Below are 21,348 nucleotides of genomic sequence, written 5' to 3'. Positions count from 1 at the left end.
CTGAAACAAACCACGCCTCCAGAAGACAACTTTTGTCTCTGGAGTTACAAAAGGTGGTGGGCAACTCAACAAGGTAATTTTCTCTTGTCCATGTTACAATTAGGCCAAGGGAAGGTTATGAATGAGCTAGTGCTTGTCATAGCTGCTTTGCTGCAAATGCCACATTTGCAGGTTTTCTTTTCTGCGATATATGCTGGTGGCATGTTAGTCGACCCACGCTAATGAGAGAAGGAATGCGGCTGAGCATCTGGTCGGCTCCCTCGGGTTTCAGATGAAGGAATGGACATTCAGAGACGTGAAATGATCCCCTTGGTGAGTGTGGGGTACAGAATGCACTAGAATCCCAGCTTCTCAGTTGCAGCTGTGTAGCTCTTTCCAGTAAACTATCCTGTGCATGACTTCACAAAAATGTTTAGATAAGCTTTACTTCGTTGATTTGAACTGGATTGCAATGTGGACCTGTCATGTCTTATTCCTGGTGAAATGATTTTTGTTAGAACGTATTTCACAATTTTCTATTTCATATACTCATAGCCCTGCTAGCTGTGTCCCAGTTGCTGGCTGAGTGCTGCCACAATGCTTGCTCCATCGCCAAGATGTTGCAATGAACACGATTAGCTGCTCCCACAGTCTTGACCATTTTTAGTGTATTCTCTTGCTTCCTACCCACCTTTTTTTGTTAATGTCCCTTATTTTGGCACCCTTACTCACATATACCATTTAATCTGAATGAATAAAAATGCTTACTGAAATGTGTGCCATCTGTTGTGGCTGAATTTAAAGACACGTTTCAGTTTTTGTAACAGTGTACTTGCAACATTTTCTCTTCTTTGCAAAATCACCTCTTTCTGGTCTTTTCCTGGGTCCTTTGGAAATGCTTTGAGATGTATTCAGACCATCAGCTGCTTTTGTCTGGGGAAATCATGTCGTTGGTGTAGAGATCTAATTTCTTTCTTAGCTTGAGCAAGAGCTGCTTAATAGGAAACATTTTGGCTTCCCACACTTTAAAGCCATCGCGTCTACAGGGAATGTTATTTGACCATCTATTACCCAATTTCCCACAAAAGCTAGTTTTTGAAAAAGAAGGCCAAGCATGCTGATAGAACTCCTGCTAATGGAGCCACGTGGCAAAGTTAGGGGCCTGAGAGGCAGAGGCTGGAAGACAGAGTGGAAATCTTAAAAACTACAATGTCTAGGTTGTGGCTGGGATAGGTAGGTGGCAAGAGCAAAGAGAAAAGTGGACGTTTGGTGGAATGAAGGAATCCCAGGGAGTAATGAGGATCTGAATGACTGGAGAAAGGCCAAAGGAAAAAAGAATCAATAGAGTAAATCAAGAGAAAGAAATTTAAAAAGATAAAAGGTCAACAAAGGTAGAAAAATTACAAGAAAAGGCAAAGTGGAAGAGGAAGACAGAGGTGAAATTTTAAAAATGGCATAAAGACCAGAAATAAAAGTGCATGAGTGAAGGAAAGAAATATCATTCCAGGAAGTTTCTGCCTCAACAGTCAATGACTCACTGCATCAAAGCCAAAATCCCAGCACAAAGCACACACTGATGGGCGTGGGGAGGAGAACCTCACTAAGGCTACCATGCTAGCTCACATCTTAAAGCCTCCACTTGAAAACAAAACAGGTCTGGTGCTGTGACTTACACCTGTAATTCCAGCACTTTGGGAGGCCAAGGTGGGAGGACTGCTTGAGCCCAGGTGTTTGAGACCAGCCTGAGCAACACAGAGAGACACCGACTCTAAAAAAAAAAAAAAAAATTAAAAAATTAGCAAGGCATGGTAGTGTGCACCTGTAGTCCCAGCTACTTGGAAGGCTGAGGTTGGAGGATTGCTTGAGCCTGGGGGGATCAAGGCTGCAGTGAGCCGTGGTCACGCCACTGCCCTCCAGTGTGGGCAACAGAGCAAGATCCTGTCTCAACAACAACAACAACAAAAACTATATGCTATGGATTCCTAGAAACTGAACTTTTGTTCCTGGAGTTTAATAAAAAGACACAAGATGGTCCATAAACATACTACAGTGGAAAGAAAATGGTCCTGGCACACAGGAGCCCTGATGCAGGCTGCTGGTCACCAGACCAGACAGGAGGTCACCAAAGGGCTTTTAGCTATCAAAGTTTTTCAACAAAGAAATCCAGAAATCCAATGCACAAAACAGATAGGGTGGAGCTGCACAATTTGGTTGCCAGGTAGGCAGCCTGCCTTTTAGTCACTGAGTCCCCCCTCTCTGCCCCGTTACCGGGACATCTCTGTAGAACTCCTCTGTGAGAGGACTCAGACTGTCCAGCCTCCGGGCAGGTAAGTTCGGCAGTCTTCTATTTTTTAATGAATTGCTTGCCTAACCTGAAAATCAGGATATTTTACCAAAAAAAAAAAAAAAAGTCAACTTTCTTTTGAATAATTGGAGCTGTGGGCTCTGCAGTCTTTTATTTTTTAATGAATTGCTTGCCTAACCTGAAAATCAGGATATTTCACCAAAAAAAAGGTCAACATTCTTTTAAATAATTGGAGCTGTGGGCTCCTGGAAACAGCAATTGATGAGAGCTGAAAACTAGTATTCTTCAATGGGTCATCTTCTTTTTGCCACAGTCCACGTGTGGCTAACGTCCTGAATTCTCATTACCCATCTGATTTTACAGCTACTCCTGCCTAGCGAGGTCCACTGTAAAATCCCTGGGATATATATATGGCCTCTTAGGGATGTTCCAGCTCAAAACATTCTGCAGCTGTAGAACAATTATTACTATATTAAATTAAATCATTACTAAATTACAAATTCCTAGTAAATTCCCATTTTAGTAAGAAGTCACTGTTTTAGTCATTCTGTTCTCAAGCTATAGCTCTTATATTTGCTTAGTCAGAAACCATGTTGGCAGTATAATAAAATGAATTAGAATGTGGTTGATTGTCTTCTGCTGGTAGTTCTCATCCCTGTCCCAGCCACCTCCTCCCTTGCCCCTGCCCGCCATCCACCCCCAGCACTGAGAGGTTGCTAAGAGCAAGAACCCCTTCCTCCTCCTCCTGAGAACCTCACAGCCCAGCTCCACCAGCAGGCACAGGCTGATGTCTTCCTAGAAGCCTCCCTATCCTGGTTAATTTGTGTCAAATATCTTAGGTTTTTATGCTCCATTTACTCGGGTTAATCTGCAAATACTTACCTACTCTGTGAATGTTCTAGGATATATATTAGACACACCATCACTTGGGCCCTGGGGACAGATCCTTCATCCTATTGTTTAGTGGTTTCCTAATCACCAGGAGGAGCTAAAGAGTTATTTTCTAAGCTGCTATCTCAGACACCTTTTGCACTTCCTCTGATTTCCAAGTTAGATGGTAACAGGGAATGATGCACAAATATAATACATACACAATCTAAAATACTCCAAGTAATTCTAGGAGCATCCAATTTCAAAATTCAGCATAAAGAATACGTTTCCAGGTTGAGAGAATTCCTCCAGCATCACCGCCTGGGGTGGCTCCCGGCACCTTCTTTACCTATCTTGAAGGTCGAGTTGTCTTCAAAGGAAGACATTTACTACCCATTCTACAACGACTTTGAAATTCCATGAAATTATTCAAAATGCACAACAAGGTGAGGACACGTGAAGGGGAGGGTAGATTATGCAGGGCAGCCCTGGATTTCTAAACAATAGCTGCATTTCTGACCCCGAAAAGGCAACTGATTTATGGAAATGATTTTGATTTCATCTAGGAGAGGTTTTGAAAGGTATAAATAGGCATTGTAAGGTTTTGGCAAAAAGGAAACTATCAGTACATTTGAGAAAAGTGGCCAGGCGCAGTAGCATGCGTCTGTAATCCCACTACCAGGGAGGCTGTGGCCGGAGGATCTTTCGAGCCCAGGAGTTCCAGGCCAACCTGGATAACATAGTAAGACCCCATCTTGAATTATTATATACGTATGAGAAAAGTGGAGATTATAAACTAAAATCAGGATTTGTTCTCATGAAGACAGTCAAGCTTGGAAAATGTGGTCGAGGGGATGTGGATCTTGCATTAGTCAGCACCGGGAAGATGGCTTCGGGGAACACGCTAAGCCCATATTGTACGTCTGAGTTTTCAGAGCCTTGTTAATAGAGCTGTATTACCAGATAAATTACGAACAAGAGTGCGTTCAAAACCACAACACTGCCCCGGGAGGCTTACCAAAAACCCAACTGACAGGTGATAAAAAATTTTTAAATATGACTCGGGTGCTTACGATATTAACTGCGCAAGAATGGGAAAGGTAGAAAAGACAATCTTGGCGAGTAGATCTGCTGCTCATGGCAGACACTAGGGATGGTACCTGGGTGTTCACTCTGCTCTTCTCTTTACTTTGGTTATTGCTTTTTAAAAACGAAAGGGGCAAAAAAGAAGTGGAAAGTCGTGGAGGCACTCGGCCCAGCCCCCACGTAGTTCAAGCAGAGCAGGAGGGAGCTGGCTGGTGGAGGTCCTGCCCACCTGCCACACTCCGTATTTGGGCAAGCCTGTGAGTCACTGTCGGTAACATGGCTCCCTTCGCTAAGGCCAGCACTGACCCACTATCCATGTATCGGTAAATGCAGGGAGTGTGCCACGTGCCTTGACAGTCCAGCGCGTAGACTTAAGAAGTCGCGGCTAGGTGCTCTTTTCCCCATTTTTTTTTACTTCTCTTCCGTAGCCCGGGAATTTGGGAGAGAAGACTATCGTATCCAGTTAGAGGCAGAAATGACACTAAGCAGCTATCAGCTCAAGATCACAGAAGAGATCCCGCGCGGTCCTCTCAACCCACAGCACCAAACGCCAGTGGGCGTCCCAGTGGGGCGCACCCGGAGCGCGGACCTTCACATCCTCCGAGGAACGCCGCACCCGCGTGGCGGGGGTGGGTAGATGGACCTCAGCGAGCCTCGTTTCCTAGTCGTGTTACGCAACAACTTTGCAGCCGTCATCTTCGCCCTAATTGTGCAGGGGGCGGCGTTTTGTGCGTGGAGCTTTCCCTCCCGGCTCCGGGCCGTCGCGGCTCTCCGGAGAGGCGCCGGGGCATTTTAATCGCTGCCTCCGCCGCGCAGCCCCGCGTAGCTGCCCGGCCGCGCCAACCCCTTCCCCGCCGCAGCGCGCCCCGAGTGTTGGCAGCTTGCCAGCCGCCACCCCCCGCCTTCCCTCCTGCCCACCCCAAGGTAGGGCTCCTCTCGGGAGTGTGCCGGGAAGGGGAGGCCGAGGTCCCTGCCACGCCCGGGTAGCCGCAGCCCGCAGTGCTCGGTCGGCAACAGGTAGCCCGGCCGGCTGCGGCTCTCAGGAAGACAAAAAGCGCCTCTGCGAGCGAGTGAGGGTCGCGGGGTGCGCAGAGCCACCGCAGCGACCGGGAGGGTGAAGGAAGCCAAGAACGGACGGGGCGGTGGGACTGGGGGCTCCCGGGTTCCTCCGCAGGCTCGCTCCGGTCGTGTCGGCCGCGCGGGCCGTTGCGCAACCCTCGTTACGCCGGGCATGGGGCGCCAGCCCTCGCGGGCGCTCGGACGGCGGTGGCCCTGGCCGGGGAGGGACGCAAGCTGGTAGTGGCGCCGCCGCGGAGGGGGAGCTGAGGGCGGGGAGGCGGGGCGTGGCCGCGGAGAGCCCGCCCCGGCCCGCCCCTGCCGGCCGCGGCCATTGGCGGCGGGCCGGGGGCGGGTGCAGGCGCGGCGATTGGGGCCGCGGCCGCCAGTCACGCGGGGCTGGCGGGCGGCGACGTAGCGCGGCGCTCGGAACTGACCTACTAACACACATCTCTCGGCGCGGCCACGGCGCCCGCGGACCCGGCGCGCCCGCCCGCCTCCCGCGCCGCGCCCTCGCCGCCGCCCGCCTCCCGCCGCGGCCCCGGAGGCCCGGCCCGGCCCGAGCCCCGAGCGCCGGCGGCCCGACTCGCGGCCGCCCCTTTCTTTCTCCTCGCCGGCCCGAGAGCAGGAACACGGTAAGCGCTCCGCCCACCGCCGGCCGGGGGCCCGGCGACTGCTCCCCGGGCGCGCTGCGGGCGGGCGGGCGCGGGGTGCTGGCCGCGCAGTGTGCGGGGTCGGGCTGTAAGCTGGGCTCGCCAGCAGCGGCGAGTGCGCGCGGGGCATTCATTACATAAACTTTTGCTGCCTTGTCAGGATGGGACTCGCCACCTTAAGGTGGCTGCTTTGATTGCAGCGCCTTCGCGCCGGCACGTAGTCCTGGCTGGTTTGCGCTCTCCCCCCGCTGCTGTTGCATAATGTCTCCTGATTTCAGGAAAATTGATGTTTTGGTAGAGAAGAGCGCCAGGCAGGCTGAGCCCTCTCCGAGCGGGAAGATGCTCTTTCCTCTCTAGTGTCTTCCTTTCTCGTTCCTTCTCTGGGGCTGGCGGCGTAGAGGGGAGAGGAATTGGGGGTTGAGGAATGGGGAATAGTCTTGATTTGCTTGGTGAGAAAACGGGTTGGTAGCGTGAACGGTGACGGCATTCGGAGAATGCCTGCGCGGCGTTTGTTTGTGTCAGGGGCTGTGCCTGCACAGACGTTTTCCACCCTGTTTGTCGTCAGCGTGTTTTACAAGCCCTCGGGAAGGTTGTGGGATTTGTCCTTTCATACATTGCATAATCTGCCCACGGTGAAATGTTGGCAAGGATTGCGGGCTGATGTGGGAATATGCGCGTATGTGTGCAATGATTTGGTAATTGAGGCGCAGCGTTGGATATTAGATCGTTATTTACGTCTATATTACGTCCCAAATAAACAGGTTTTAAAACGATACTACGAAACCTAAAAGCAAGAATTGCTCGGGTTGAATTCTGATCTGGGTACTACTGGGGTTCGCCCTTTCAATGTTCTCAGCTGTTATTTTTAAATCTGGGACGAACCATTGTGACGTTTACCTCCCCACCTTCCTAATTTTAATGCATTCCATTCGATCAGCCCTTTTTCTCACCTTATTGTCATCGCTTTTTCAGACACGACAAGACAAATCACATAATAGTTTCCTGGAAATGTTGCATTATGTAACTGCCGAATTTGCTGGCAGTGAGCATAGAGAGGGAGCTAATTACGTGATTTTATAATCTTGCTACAAAGAAAGTAGGACAGTCTCAGCCTTTAAGAATGTCACTATAACAGTTTTTTTTTTTCTTAAGGATATTTTAAACAGGAAAGTAGACAACCGGGTAAGCATGGAGTTTGCTCATGCTGCCGAATGTGTGTCTTTTGCCCTAAATGAAACGCGCGTTCTTCTAAATTTAGCCCTATCACATTTTAACAATTGTGGCCTCGCAGTGCTATTTCTGGTGTTTTCTCTAGGGCTGTGTGCAAATACAAGTTCAAGGCCATTTGCTGTAGTTTTAACTACACGCCTTCGGAGACCTTTGATAAGATTGTATTTTTAGGAAGGCATTTCGCAGCGCCCGGTGATTTGCTGGATGCTGGCTCCCATTTATGTTTTTAAAGGACACTTTAGGAAACTGCTGTTCTCTGAGAACAGCGGGGAATGGTCAAGTGCCATCTTCTGTTCTTGGCTTTTGTAAATAACAACAGTAAGTGAGGTCAGAAGTATTTATTTACCCCCAGATCAGATATGACCAATGGGAAACAGATATAGGTTAGTAGATCGTATTTTTGTCTGGATACCCTAGTTTTACTCATGTGAAGATGTATGAATATGTAATTTATCCAAATATTTAATTTCTTCCTGGACTGTTACATAGTGATTATGTGTGAATATATGTATATGATGGGATGTATATATCGTAACATTTAAATTAAGCTCAGGGTTTTTTTTTTTGGTGGGGGGGGGGTGGACGTCTCTGGAACAGAGGATATTACCCCAAATAATTGCAGTCGCTTTCCAAGAAGCTAGTTGCTCTAGGCCCCCAGCTTCAGACCCCGACCTACTTTGCGAGCTCGCGGGGGAGTCCCGGGCCTGTAGGGGCAGCGTGGCGCCACCTTCCGATCGGGATCTCCAATGGCGCGTCCGTGCGGCCCCCAGCGCGCCGCTCCCTCCTGCGGGCCGGTGGGGTCTGCGAGAAGCCGGGGCTGGGGGCGGGTCTGGTAGTGGCGGGCGGGGACCTCGGGTCGGGACCGAGAAGCGCCTCCGGGCGGCAGTTATACTGGGGCTGCTCGGTGGCCTGCGCTCCTCCCTGCCCCCTCCCCACATTCCTTTGTTCTGGCGCGGGGGGTCCTCGCGGCGCCGAGGCCCCGCTGCGCCGCCCACCCGGAGGGAGGGGGGTCTCTGGGAGGCGCCGCGTGGGGGCGCGGCCGGTGGAGCTCGGGCCCTAGGGACCGGCCCGGGTCGGAGTGCGGGTGCGCTCTGGGTTCGCCCGGGCCGCAGGAGCCGGGGAGCCGGGGAGCCAGGGAGCTAGGGACCCCGGCGCCCGCACGGGGCAAACAGGGGCAGCGCGGGCGACCCGGAGTGCCTGCGTCTCAGCGGCCCTCCCTCCAACAGGGCAAATCCAGGGGCCTGACTCCGCGCCTGTTCTGCGGTGAGGTTCTGAAACCTGCAGACACCTTTGTTCCAAGAGTCTTCATTGTATTTCTGAGCGAAGCGCGTCTCCATTCTTGAAGTGAAAAAGACCTTAAGAGAACCTCCAAACGTCCACCGACCACAGAAATTGGGGGTGGGGGCGCTCCAGTATTGATAGTGATTAAAAAGGAAGGCCTCAGCTTGACTTTGGCCAGTTGAGTTGAGCCGATTTTTTTTTTAACCTTTAATTTATATGGTCAAAGGCTAGAGAGAACACTGATCTCCAGAGTTCAAAATAAAATCAAAATACTCACATAGACGCTGCTGTCCTACTGTAAAACTACAGTACTTTCATCCTGGCATAAAGACTTCCGAGGTTGTACCCATGCGGGAACTCACAGGGAGTTCATGGAGACATCACAGATGTTCTCCTGAAGCATATCAACGCAATGTGCTCTTTGTTGAAAACTGACCAAAAACTTGGCTTCTGTGGGATCATATGCTACACCCCTATCCCTAATCAGTTTCCCTCTTGTTACAGGCAGTAGTTAGAGAACAGGCATCGGTGAGGTACAGATCCTAAGAGCACAGGCCCTGGGCTCACAAGAACCCTGGGTCCCAGGCCCCAGCTTGTTATCTTCCTTCACTGTCCTGATTTCCATCACTCTTCAGGGTAAACTGAGGGAATAAAACCTGTTGACCTAGTTGGTTGTGAGGAGTTCAATAAATGTTTCCTGTATTATTGACCAGCAGCCAGAATGTGTGTGTGTGTGTGTGTGTGTGTGTCAGTATTTACCTTCATTTTTCTCTTTGTAAATCTCTTTGCAGTAATAGTAAGGATTCATGTTGGAATTAAGTCTATAAGATCTTTCTTGGATACTTTTTTTGTTCTAATAATTTTTTTTTTCCTGAAAACTTTGCCATTGTGTTCAATGTTAATTTCAGTTTAAGGGGAATTCCTGACAGGATTGCAGAACCTCAAACTTCCCAAGTCATTGGGTTAATGTTTTGGGGAGCTGCTTGAAGGAATAGAGAGATGAGTCGATTATAGTAGCAGGAATGAAGTGACAAGTGCTGTATTAATAGCTCAGCTCTTTCCAATTCCCTTACACATTCTGTGACTCATTTTCTGTAGCCTGGATGATTTCTCTATCTAAAACATTGTGGTCTGAGATCAGCAGTGGATGGTGAGACACCACAGATCAGCTCTCTTGTAGGGGGTATATGTAGCCTGAAAACTAAGGCCGGTCCTGTGAAAGTGTTTATATTTGACCCTTTTGACTAACAGAAGAAATTTTCATTTGGTTTACCCTTACTCTTGCGACATAGGTCAGGCTTCAGTAAGAGTCATGAGCAGCGAAGACAGCCTGGAACTGATAGGCATCATTGCCTTTTGATACTGATCATTCTTCAGAAAAGAGATTAAGAGTTAGTATTTACTAAACTTATACTCTGCATGTGCCAGGCACAGTGTTGAGGGGCTCTGTTATCATCCACATTTCACAGATGAGGAAATGGAAACTCGGAGAAATGAATTAGCAGCCCAGGTCGCAGAGCCTGAAAACCAGATGGGGAAATTTGCACCTCGACAAAGTGTATTCTCACACTCACTGTAGTTTTTGAAACAATTTCCTTTTCTGGGTTAAAGGCTTATTTTTGTGCAGTGCAGTTATAACATCACTGTGATGCAACAGCCTGAAAATTAAAACTCTTTGTGAGAGGCCTTTCGGACGTTGAGCAATGTGCCTGACTCACCAGCTGAGTGGATTTTTCTAGTTGACCTTGCCTTGGTCATTAGAGTCAATTTCGAGATGTAAATGCGATTGCAGCATGGAATGGAAAAGGTGCAGTCATATTGCCTGGGCTTTATTTTTACCCAGGTTAAACTCGTATACTTCATGATTTCCATTGTAATCCAGATGCCATTGATGCTGTTAAAGTTGTTTATTTTTAATTTGTATTGAGGAATGAGAGCACACTTGGGATTCAATTCAAAATATAACAGAAACAATGTAATTGAAATTTCCTTTAATATTCATTTCTTGTTTTTGTAAGGTATGCCTGTATTTCACAGGGTTTAACACATTGTTTGATATCCTGTTATTTTTCTAAATTATATTTGAGTTGATTTCTATCCAGGTTGGACTTGTATGAGAATGTTGAAAGACGTTGACCTTTGATCACAGACATTACATAAGAATTTTTCAGTTTCAAAATGAATTTTTATTACTACTACCCCCAGTTATCTTTCACATTTCTTTGTAAGTAACTTTACTGTAGTTAAAAAAAACACCCAGAACTGTTTCTCGTATGGCTTTAATAAGAGAGCATAGCTTGTTTTTATGATAAGAAAGTTTACTTGAGATTTGCTAGATGCCATTTGTTAATAATCTGTGCTTTGAGGACTCAGTTTCATAGGACTCAGAGTGATGTTTATAAGCCTTTTAGTTGTCAGAACATGATGTCTTTTACTAATTAGCTTTTTAGGGGTCTTAAACTGTAATTAACTGGCCTTCAGATAAACACTAAAAATAAGCATTTAAAAATCTACTCTATTCATAAGGTAGAAAATGACATTTATAATCATCCACTGACTAGAAAAGTGGAAAAAGAAATTAAAAAGCCAAGTGAAGCAAGTTGGGGTGATTCTACATTATCATTAGAAACTTTCAAGAATTTTCTCGGCCTGACTGCCCCCCCAGCCCACGATTTTTGCCATCATTACACCATGTTGCATGTATTACTTATTCATTGGAGGATTTCCTACAACTGGGTTACTTTGTGATTGTTGATGTCCTTTTAAGGTTTCAGATTAGTTGCTACACTGATCAGTTATGTTTTCAGAAGTTTCAAGATATTAATAGTCCCCACTTTTAAGTTTCTATAGATTTTTAAAAAATTATTACTGTTCTGTTTTTCCCCCATGTTACTTCCCATCTTTAGTGGGAGCTGTTCTTATTTCTCAAGCTGTGCAGTTAAGTGTTTGGTCATGCTAGTGTGTATGTGCTTACTCTTTGCAGACTTCAGAATAATTTAATTGTGTATTAAGTTACAAACACTGATGACCTCTTGAAGAATGTTAAGTTATACTATTTCATATTTCAATTACTTAAATTACATCAGTGATGTAATAAAATGCAGTGTTGTCATTGTATTTATTAAATTTAAATTTAATTTTCAACTAGTCCTTTTTTGAACTTGAAATATTTTCATTTATCATAAACTGGAACAGGCTTTGACACATTTATTTACGGAGGCACCCAAATAGAAAAAGTAGGTCAATTTGTTGCTATGATAGAATAGATTCTGGCAGTGTGCAAGTGTGTGTGTGTGTGTGTGTGTGTGTGTGTCTTGCCTGTCTTGATCAAGTACACATTTCTCTCTAACTTTGGGGTAAGCTGCTTCCTGGGGACAGAATGACCCTTAGAGAGGTTTAACATAGTTTTCTCAATTTAAAAATCCTTTTCTTTTTCAATGGGATTAGAAAATTCTCTTGCAACTTCATTGTTTTCTAACTGAGTTTTTTCACTCCCCATTTCCTCTGGGTTGTACACGTGTAGTGACTTCTTATTTCATCTCTGCTTTTAAATACTAGATTGTTTTCTCATCCATGAAAAGAAGTAAAGCATTTCATTGACACAGATACTGTGAATTTTACCCACAGGAAGAAAATGTAGGGTTAACATATTGCTAGTATTCATACTTTAAAAGTATAAAGAGTTGTGAATTGATTAATTGATTTGATTTTTTCATGAAAATGACATTTATCTTAAAAATAAGCATCTGCTGTCTTACTGGAGAGATGGCTTACAGTTTAACATAATTTAAGCTTACCTTGAAAACATTTTTCTTCCTTTATTGTTATCTATATTATACAACAGGGAGAAAACAATACATTCAGAGAGGAGAGGGAAAATAAGATAATTCTATAATGTTTCCAAATCATTGGGTGGATCAAATAGTATTTCATCTTCTATTGACAGAATTTTAAAAACAAAATACATATAGCAATTTGCCATAAAACTTATCCTTTAGAGATAATTAATAACAAAATGTTCTCAGAGTAGATTTTAATGTTTAGACTATTAGTAAGATTTCAGATGATTGAAACAAAGCATGTTTATTCTTTTCCTTTGTAGAGCTTGGATTGTTAAACATTATTTCTGTGAGAGACCAAGGAAGATAAAGGTCTATCATAAACATAAGTAATGAGATAACTCCTCAAGGATAAATTTGGTCTAGAATTATTGTTATGAGGTTATATTCTTTTATAGAATTTTCTAAATCAAATCTTGTTCTTAAAAACAATATTTAGGTAATCTGACTTAAACTTTTAATATCTGGGCTTATGAAATGTAATTCTTGCTGTATAATTCTTGCTTAGAGAAATAGTGTGTGGACTATACAAAAGTGTTAATTAGTGATGGCACCTTCAGAGTATGTACAGAAAAATATGTCAACTGGTATGTAATAATACCTGCTCTTAAATTTCTCTTTTTTATTTGTGTTTTCAAGGAGAGTCATATCATGTAATGTGTGTAATGAAGTTAATCGTGCTGAGTGCACTAACATCATAGAATTGGCATGTAGTGTCAATTATTCACCAAAAAAGAAACTTAAGCAATGACTAATATACCACAACATTAGATGTTGATTTGAAATGATGATGCATAGATGAAGTAATTGTTAAATTAATCATAAGGGAAAATATTGAGGCTTGAAATAAATTTGTTAGGTTAGCATAAATCCTGAGGCTTTTTGAAGGCATCATAAACTACTTTTGCATTTGCTTTAAGTTTATTGTTGAGGGGCATAAGGAGAGCCCAGAGCCCATCTGTGCCCAGCTGTTGTGTGGTCTTGGGAAGGTCAGTCTGTCTTCTAGCTGATTAATCTGCAAAATGAGAGGGTCAGAGAGACACTGTCCCCTGCCTCATGTTGAAAACAGATTACACTCTTGGATTTGTTTAAAAAAAAAATCATAGGTGACAATGTCCACAGCTATCATATTTCTTTTTCTCTATTTAACGTAATTAGAATGGCCAGGAGGTTAAAATTTTAGCAGAGATACGAAAATTAATAAAATGTTTTCTCAATTCATAAATAGTGCCAGATGTGAAACATCTCTAAGGAGGATGGAGAAAACTTCTAGATAGTATCTTTGCTGGCTTAAAGAAGTTAAGACAGCATCTAAAAGAAGTTAAGGGCCCAGGCGTGATGGCTCATGCCTGTAATTCCAGCACTTTGGGAGGCCGTGGCAGGCGGATCACCTGAGGTAGGGAGTTCGAGACCAGCCTGACCAACATGGAGAAACCCGGTCTCTACTAAAAATACAAAATTAGCTGGGCATGGTGGCGCATGTCTGTAATCCCAGCTACTCGGAGGCCGTGGCAGGCAGATCACCTGAGGTAGGGAGTTCGAGACCAGCCTGACCAACATGGAGAAACCCGGTCTCTACTAAAAATACAAAATTAGCTGGGCATGGTGGCGCATGTCTGTAATCCCAGCTACTCGGGAGGCTGAGGCAGGAGAATCGCTTGAACCCGGGAGGTGGAAGTTGCAGTGAGCTGAGATCGCGCCATTGCACTCCAGCCTGAGTGAAACTTCATCTCAAAAAAAAAAAAAAAAAAAAAGTTAAGCTAGCATGAGCGAAACTCCATCTCAAAAAAAAAAAAACCAAAAAAAGTTAAGCTAGCATAGTGCCTTACTGCGCCCAAAGTAACTTAGTAAAGGGGTGTGTATTACTTAGAAATGAAAGTGACACAAAAGAGAACTGTGTGTAAATAAGACTGCATTGCACAGATGCAGAACCACCTGTGAAAGTGGAGGAGAGAGTAAAGGAACTGGGCCGGAATGTAAGCTCTGCCATTTAACTAGCTGTGTGACACTGGGCAAGTCACTTGCCTTCTGTGAGCCTTAGTTTTCTTATCTGAAAATAGTCATTGAAAGTGAATGAAGGAAAGCAGGTCAGGCTCCCAGTGCCCGTTCTGTGGTAAGTGTTCAATAAATGGCACCTATTATGATTGTTTTTGTTATTATCTCCATGACAGGAAGAAAGCCTGCACCCCAGGCCCATGTCTGTGCAGCTCTGCACTCACACCTGGTTCCCCTCCGCTCACCTGTTTGTCTCCCACCCACGACTGAGTGCCTGGTCTGGGGAGTTGGGTTTTTCCTCTCCTTGTTGATGTGTCCCCAGTCTTCCCTTGTGCCCAGTACACAGTAGGTGCTCCATATGTGTTGAATAAACCAATTAATGAATAAGAGAATCTCTCTGTTAATAAGTAAAATATCTTCTTACAATTCACAGAACATTAAAAGAACGCATCAAAAAAGTTTTCTGATTACGAAACTCTCATATAAGGTATGTGGGTGACTGTCAATGAAATGTTGAGCACCTAATATCTTCAGGTTTTTGCTAGAAGACTGCAAGTATGTTTTAATTTCCACCCTGAAGTAATTCCCAGTGTAGTTGGGCACAAAAGACAAACATGTGGAAACACACACAGTGTATGTGATTATGCCTCTCTCCGTATCATCCCACAATGCTGATAAACTCTTTTTAACACTGCAAGATTATTTGATACATAATATTACAGAAAATATCCTAAGATAGTATGGTGATTTGCCGCTGAGTTGTGGAGACCATGAATGTAATATATACAGATGAGGGAAGAATCACAGATTTATAGTGACATGTCATGAAATTCAAATAGGAAGAAGATGATTAAAAACAAATGAGATGGCCGGGTGCAGTGGCTCACGCCTGTAATCCCAGCACTTTGGGAGGCCAAGGCGGACGGATCACCTGAGGTCGGGAGTTCAAGACCAGCCCGACCAACATGGAGAAACCCCATCTACTAAAAATACAAAAGTATCTGGGTATGGCGGCACATTCCTGTAATCCCAGCTACTCGGGAGGCTGAGGCAGGAGAATTGCTTGAACCCTGTAGGCGGAGGCTGTGGTGAGCCAAGATCACGCCATTGCACTCCAGCCTGGGCAACAAGAGTGAAACGCCGTCTTAAAAAAAAAAAAAAAAAGGAAATGAGGTTTTCTGTAGGTCTTAATGTACCAACAAAGTTGTAGAGATGATAAAGTAGACATATAGTGCTTAGACACCTAGAAGACACGAGTTAAGGAAATTTTAAGACAAATGGGGCTATTTTAGTTAAATAGAAATAGGATTGTGAAGGCTCCTTCCCAATTGGGCCCCAACCTTGAAAGGTCCTTGAAGTTTAGGAAGAGTAACTAAGACAGACAGAATGGTGGGGCATTTCAAAAGCATTACTGTAAAAACTAGTAAGTGAGGCAAAATAAAGGAGTCTGATTTTTTTTTAAGAAGGAACAAATAAGATAACACATGAAAGAGAAAGATTCTCAAGTGGAGAAAATAACCAGAATTAATAGTCTGCAAGGGATCGTATGATGTTTAAAAACTAAAAGTGGAAAAAAGTAGTGGCCAAGACTATAGTGGAGATTTGAAAGGTGCCTTGGGAAAGGTCAGTGCAGTCGTCTTTAACTGGGATATCTTCCTCTTTACTTCTCCACTCGTTTTACTTCAGCAGGAGGACTTTGCTGAATGGCAGAGTACAGACTTCAACAGAGGAAAGAATCCATTCAATATGTGGAGGAAACTGGGCTTTCATGTTAAAGGATAAAACCTAAATGCAAATTAGAGGAAACAGTATTGTTGGCTGGGCGTGGTGGCTCATGCCTGTAATCCCAGCACTTTGGCGAATCACCTAAGGTCAGGCGTTCAAGACCAGCCTGGCCAACATGGTAAAACCCTGTCTCTACTAAAAATACAAAAAAATTAGCTGGTGGTGTGCAACTGTAACCCGAGCTACTCAGGAGGCTGAGGCAGGAGAATCGCTTGAGCCCGGGAGGCAGAGGTTGCAGTGCGGCAAGATTGCGCCACTGCACTCTAGCCTGGGCAGCAGAGCGAGACTCTGTATCAAAAAAAGAAAAAGGAAATAATATTGTTTAAATGATAAATAGGAAGATTCCTTCTCTGCAGCATCATTGCTGACTGTGACATACTCCTTGCCTTCATTTCCCATTAAAGTTTCATTATCAAAGAACAGAAACTGGGAATTCATAATCACAAATTTCTCTGAGTAACGACTAGCTGTTCCCTTAACTGTGTTGGCTCAGTTTAATGGGCAAAAACCTGGCATGAAACATTATTCTTTATGATCCTGAAATTATTACATAATTCCTTTCATTCCTTCTGGAAAAGACAAAAGAAGCTGGCAGGCTTTTCCAATTGATAAAAGTAAACCTCACTTTATTAGTCATTATGAAACTAGGCATAAGAAAGACATAGTGACATCATGTAAGAACATTACATCTTTTTTTTTGAGACGAAGTCTCGCTTTTGTCCCCCATGCTGGAGTGCAGTGGCGCGATCTCGGCTCACTGCAACCTCCGCCTCCTGGGTTCCTGGGTTCAAGCAATTCTCCTGCCTCAGCCTCCCGAGTGGCTGGGATTACAGGCACCTGCCACCATGCCTGACTAATTTTTGTATTTTTAGTAGAGATGGGGTTTCACCATGTTAGCCAGGCTGGTCTCAAACTCCTGACCTCAGGTGATCCACCCACCTCAGCCTCCCAAGGTGCTGGGATGTACAGGCACGAGCCACCACGCCCGGCTCATTACATCTTTTTAGTATGGTGGGATAAAGTGCTATTGTGTGCAGATCGTGCTGATGGAACCATTGTTGTACCACGTCTATTTCATGAAAAGTATTACCAACTGGAATATTAGGCAGAGAATCAGTGTCTAGAAACATAGCTAAATTCAAAAGCCCCCATGCAACGATTGCTATTGGAACATAACATGGATTTTATTAACTCAAGCTAAGGCAATTGTCAGGCCAAAGTTGTACTGTAAGTATTTCATCAGTGGAAGAGGAAACTAATGAATGATTCTATTCTTGAGTTCTTATATTTTGCTTGAAACTAATTCATATAAATGAAAGAAATTTTTTTCTGTAACTATATTCTCTTGGTTTAAAATAATTTTGTTTCAAGAATGCACTATACTTTTAAAAACCCCTTTGAATAAAATAGTGTTTTTTTTGTTTTGTGTGCGTGTTTTTTTTTTTTTTTTTTTTTAGATGGAGTCTTGCTCTGTCACCAGGCTGGAGTGCAGTGGCGTGATCTCAGCTCACTGCAATCTCCACCTCCCGGGTTCAAGCGATTCTCCTGCCTCAGCCTCCCGAGTAGCTGGGATTACAGGCGCACGTCACCACACCCAGCTAATTTTTGTATTTTTTAGTAGAGATAGGGTTTCACCATGTTGGCCAGGATGGTCTCAATCTCCTGACCTCGTGATGTGCCCGCTTTGGCCTCCCAAAGTGCTGGGATTACAAGCGTGAGCCACGGTGCCTGGCCTAGTAACTGTTTTTTAGTTCAAAGCTACTCTGTAACTGAAATCTGAAATCTATTTTGACAGAATTTTCAAGATCACAAGAAGTATTTTGGATACTTCAATGTTGAATGTTTGATAGAACAATTCAAAGGAATCAGAAAAAAAAATTTCTAATCTCTTAAACTCAGATGCTTGTAAAGAGATGGCTTGATTGAGAAGAATCCTTTTCATTGAGTTGCAGTGAGTCACCTGGTGCAATTTGCTGGAATATAAGCCTACCAGGCAGTCAGGGATGTGATGGGCAGGTTTATGTCCACGTTAAGGTGTAGATTAAAACCAACAGCTCCATTGTTAATGTGGCTTTTACTTTAGTTTTTGTGGAAGAAATTGTCTCCATTTATATTGTATTCTATATAGGAGTGCAGAACTTTTTTTTACTCATGTTAAAGTTTACTTGGTTAAGTCCCTTTTAAGAGGTGAGCATATTGCTTGGCAGTGATGTAAATATTAGGTAACGTTATTTAGAAGCACCACGGTATGCATGTACTATTTAGAAACTTAACCAACCAGAGGTTATCTGTCATTTCCTTCCTGTAATTGCCCACACCCAACTATTTCTCCATTTTGCCTCATTAAATACAGCCTTCCTCTATATCTCTCTGGGCAGAGGTTATTTTTCCCTTACTTTCCTGGACCACATATTCTCTTACTGATAGGTCTCATTAGGGATTTGTCCTTTACAGCTTTATAGTTTAGGTATTTGGGAACTTATTTCCTTTTTGAGAATGCTAACTCGTTGAAAGAACTGTGGCCGTGCCTCATCTGTGCTTGTATGCCCTACATGCTTAGCATATTTCCTTGTACATAATTTGTAGTAAACATTTATCCAATGAATAACTGGGATTTTTTTTTTTTTATTCATGTATTGCAGATAACCACGGAGGCCCAGCTTCATTCAATAAGGAGCCTGAAGGATTTATCCCAGACAGTAGAACAAAAGGAAGAATATTGATGGATTTTAAACCAGAGTTTTTAAAGAGCTTGAGAATACGGGGAAATTAATTTGTTCTCCTACACGCATCTGTAGGGGAAGGTTGTTTCTGATGCAGCTGAGAAAAATGCAGACCATCAAAAAGGAGCAGGCATCTCTTGATGCCAGTAGCAATGTGGACAAGATGATGGTCCTTAATTCTGCTTTAACGGAAGTATCTGAAGACTCCACAACAGGTGAGGAGCTGCTTCTCAGTGAAGGAAGTGTGGGGAAAAACAAATCTTCTGCGTGTCGGAGGAAACGGGAGTTCATTCCTGATGAAAAGAAAGATGCTATGTACTGGGAAAAAAGGCGGAAAAATAATGAAGCTGCCAAAAGATCTCGTGAGAAGCGTCGACTGAATGACCTGGTTTTAGAGAACAAACTAATTGCACTGGGAGAAGAAAACGCCACTTTAAAAGCTGAGCTGCTTTCGCTAAAATTAAAGTTTGGTTTAATTAGCTCCACAGCATATGCTCAAGAGATTCAGAAACTCAGTAATTCTACAGCTGTGTACTTTCAAGATTACCAGACTTCCAAATCCAGTGTGAGCTCATTTGTGGACGAGCACGAACCCTCGATGGTGGCAAGCAGTTGTATTTCTGTTATTAAACACTCTCCACAAAGCTCACTGTCCGATGTTTCTGAAGTGTCCTCGGTAGAGCACACGCAGGAGAGCTCTGTGCAGGGAAGCTGCAGAAGTCCTGAAAACAAGTTCCAGATTATCAAGCAAGAGCCGATGGAATTAGAGAGCTACACAAGGGAGACGAGAGATGACCGAGGCTCTTACACAGCATCCATCTATCAAAACTATATGGGGAATTCTTTTTCTGGATACTCACACTCTCCCCCACTACTGCAAGTCAACCGATCCTCCAGCAACTCCCCGAGAACGTCGGAAACCGACGATGGTGTGGTAGGAAAGTCATCTGATGGCGAAGATGAGCAACAGGTCCCCAAGGGCCCCATCCATTCTCCAGTCGAACTCAAGCACGTGCATGCAACGGTGGTTAAAGTTCCAGAAGTGAATTCCTCTGCCTTGCCACACAAGCTCCGGATCAAAGCTAAAGCCATGCAGATCAAAGTAGAAGCCTTTGATAATGAATTTGAGGCCACGCAAAAACTTTCCTCCCCTATTGACATGACATCTAAAAGACATTTTGAACTCGAAAAGCATAGTGCCCCAAGTATGGTACATTCTTCTCTTACTCCTTTCTCAGTGCAAGTGACTAACATTCAAGATTGGTCTCTCAAATCGGAGCACTGGCATCAAAAAGAACTGAGTGGCAAAACTCAGAATAGTTTCAAAACTGGAGTTGTTGAAATGAAAGACAGTGGCTACAAAGTTTCTGGCCCAGAGAATTTGTATTTGAAGCAGGGGATAGCAAACTTATCTGCAGAGGTTGTCTCTCTGAAGAGACTTATAGCCACACAACCAATCTCTGCTTCAGACTCTGGGTAAATTACTACTGAGTAAGAGCTGGGCATTTAGAAAGATGTCATTTGCAATAGAGCAGTCCGTTTTGTATTATGCTGAATTTTCACTGGACCTGTGATGTCATTTCACTGTGATGTGCACATGTTGTCTGTTTGGTGTCTTTTTGTGCACAGATGATGAAGATTAGATTGTGTTATCACGCTGCCTGTGTATAGTCTAATAGTCCATGCAAAGGCTGTATATATTGAACATTATTTTTGTTGTTCTATTATAAAGTGTGTAAGTTACCAGTTTCAATAAAGGATTGGTGACAAACACAGAACTCCGGCTCCATTGCATTTGATTTGATGGAAAAGAAAAATCAATTTAAGTTACAAAACTAAATATTAAGCTGTTTTACATTTTATATGGGGGAGTTTTCTCCCCTGAATAAGAGAAAACTGAAGTGCTAAGTTCAGCAAATAATTTGTTTTTCCAGGCTATCAGTTGGAAAACCTTCTAAAGAGAAAGAAAAGAAAAATAACAGTGAATTTTCTTGCATTCAAGACTAATTCACTAAATTACTTTATATTATATATTTTTCTGTAAAATTATGTTTTCTCTATAATTTTCTTAAGTATAAAAATCCAAGTTGTTTGGTAACAGCCTCTTCTTAGTTATCTACCCTTTAAGTATGACACATGGATGTGGGTAGTTGAATCACTGACGCATTTTATTAAAGTCTGTTTTAAAAGAGTAGATAAAGACTGAGGATGAGGCATTTTTATGTTATTATAAGTCTTAACAGTTCTAGAGTATAACAACCTAGGGAACTAAGCTAAACACTAATTTTATTTAGTTGTTAAAATTTCAAAGAACACTTCAATTACCACATGCCAACATATATAATCTGAGTATATATAATGACATTTTAGAAGATTTGTTAATGATGAATAGAAAGAATGGCTCTATATCTTCAGATATTAGCTTAAAAATTATAACATAGAAGTCCAAAAAAAAAATCTTCCTAAGTAAATTGAGGATAAGACCATGATTGGTTATTTGTCCAAGACCCTCAGTTGCCTTATAGAAGTAAGCGTGGTCAAACGTG

The 21,348-nt window shown here is 43.6% G+C and overlaps 1 protein-coding gene across 2 annotated transcripts; it reads left to right on the top strand.

Annotated features, from left to right (window-relative positions):
- The first annotated feature begins 4,945 nt into the window (after window positions 1-4,945).
- On the top strand, window positions 4,946-20,580 carry NFIL3 (nuclear factor, interleukin 3 regulated). Of its 2 annotated transcripts, none has more exons than XM_050761274.1 (2): window positions 4,946-5,164; window positions 18,722-20,580. In XM_050761274.1, the coding sequence occupies exon 2, from the start codon at window positions 18,894-18,896 to the stop codon at window positions 20,280-20,282; it is 1,389 nt and encodes a 462-aa protein (XP_050617231.1). In that variant the 5' UTR covers window positions 4,946-5,164; window positions 18,722-18,893; the 3' UTR covers window positions 20,283-20,580. The 2 variants fall into 2 exon arrangements, with proteins under 2 accessions (XP_050617231.1, XP_050617230.1); XM_050761273.1 differs by lacking the exon at window positions 4,946-5,164 and adding an exon at window positions 5,704-5,931.
- Window positions 20,581-21,348: the final 768 nt, after the last annotated feature.

Source organism: Macaca thibetana, chromosome 15, assembly GCF_024542745.1.
Source record: "Macaca thibetana thibetana isolate TM-01 chromosome 15, ASM2454274v1, whole genome shotgun sequence".
Taxonomy (NCBI): domain Eukaryota; kingdom Metazoa; phylum Chordata; class Mammalia; order Primates; family Cercopithecidae; genus Macaca; species Macaca thibetana.
The sequence above is the reverse complement of the archived record's forward strand: the minus strand, read 5'-3'. Positions and strand labels throughout refer to the sequence as shown.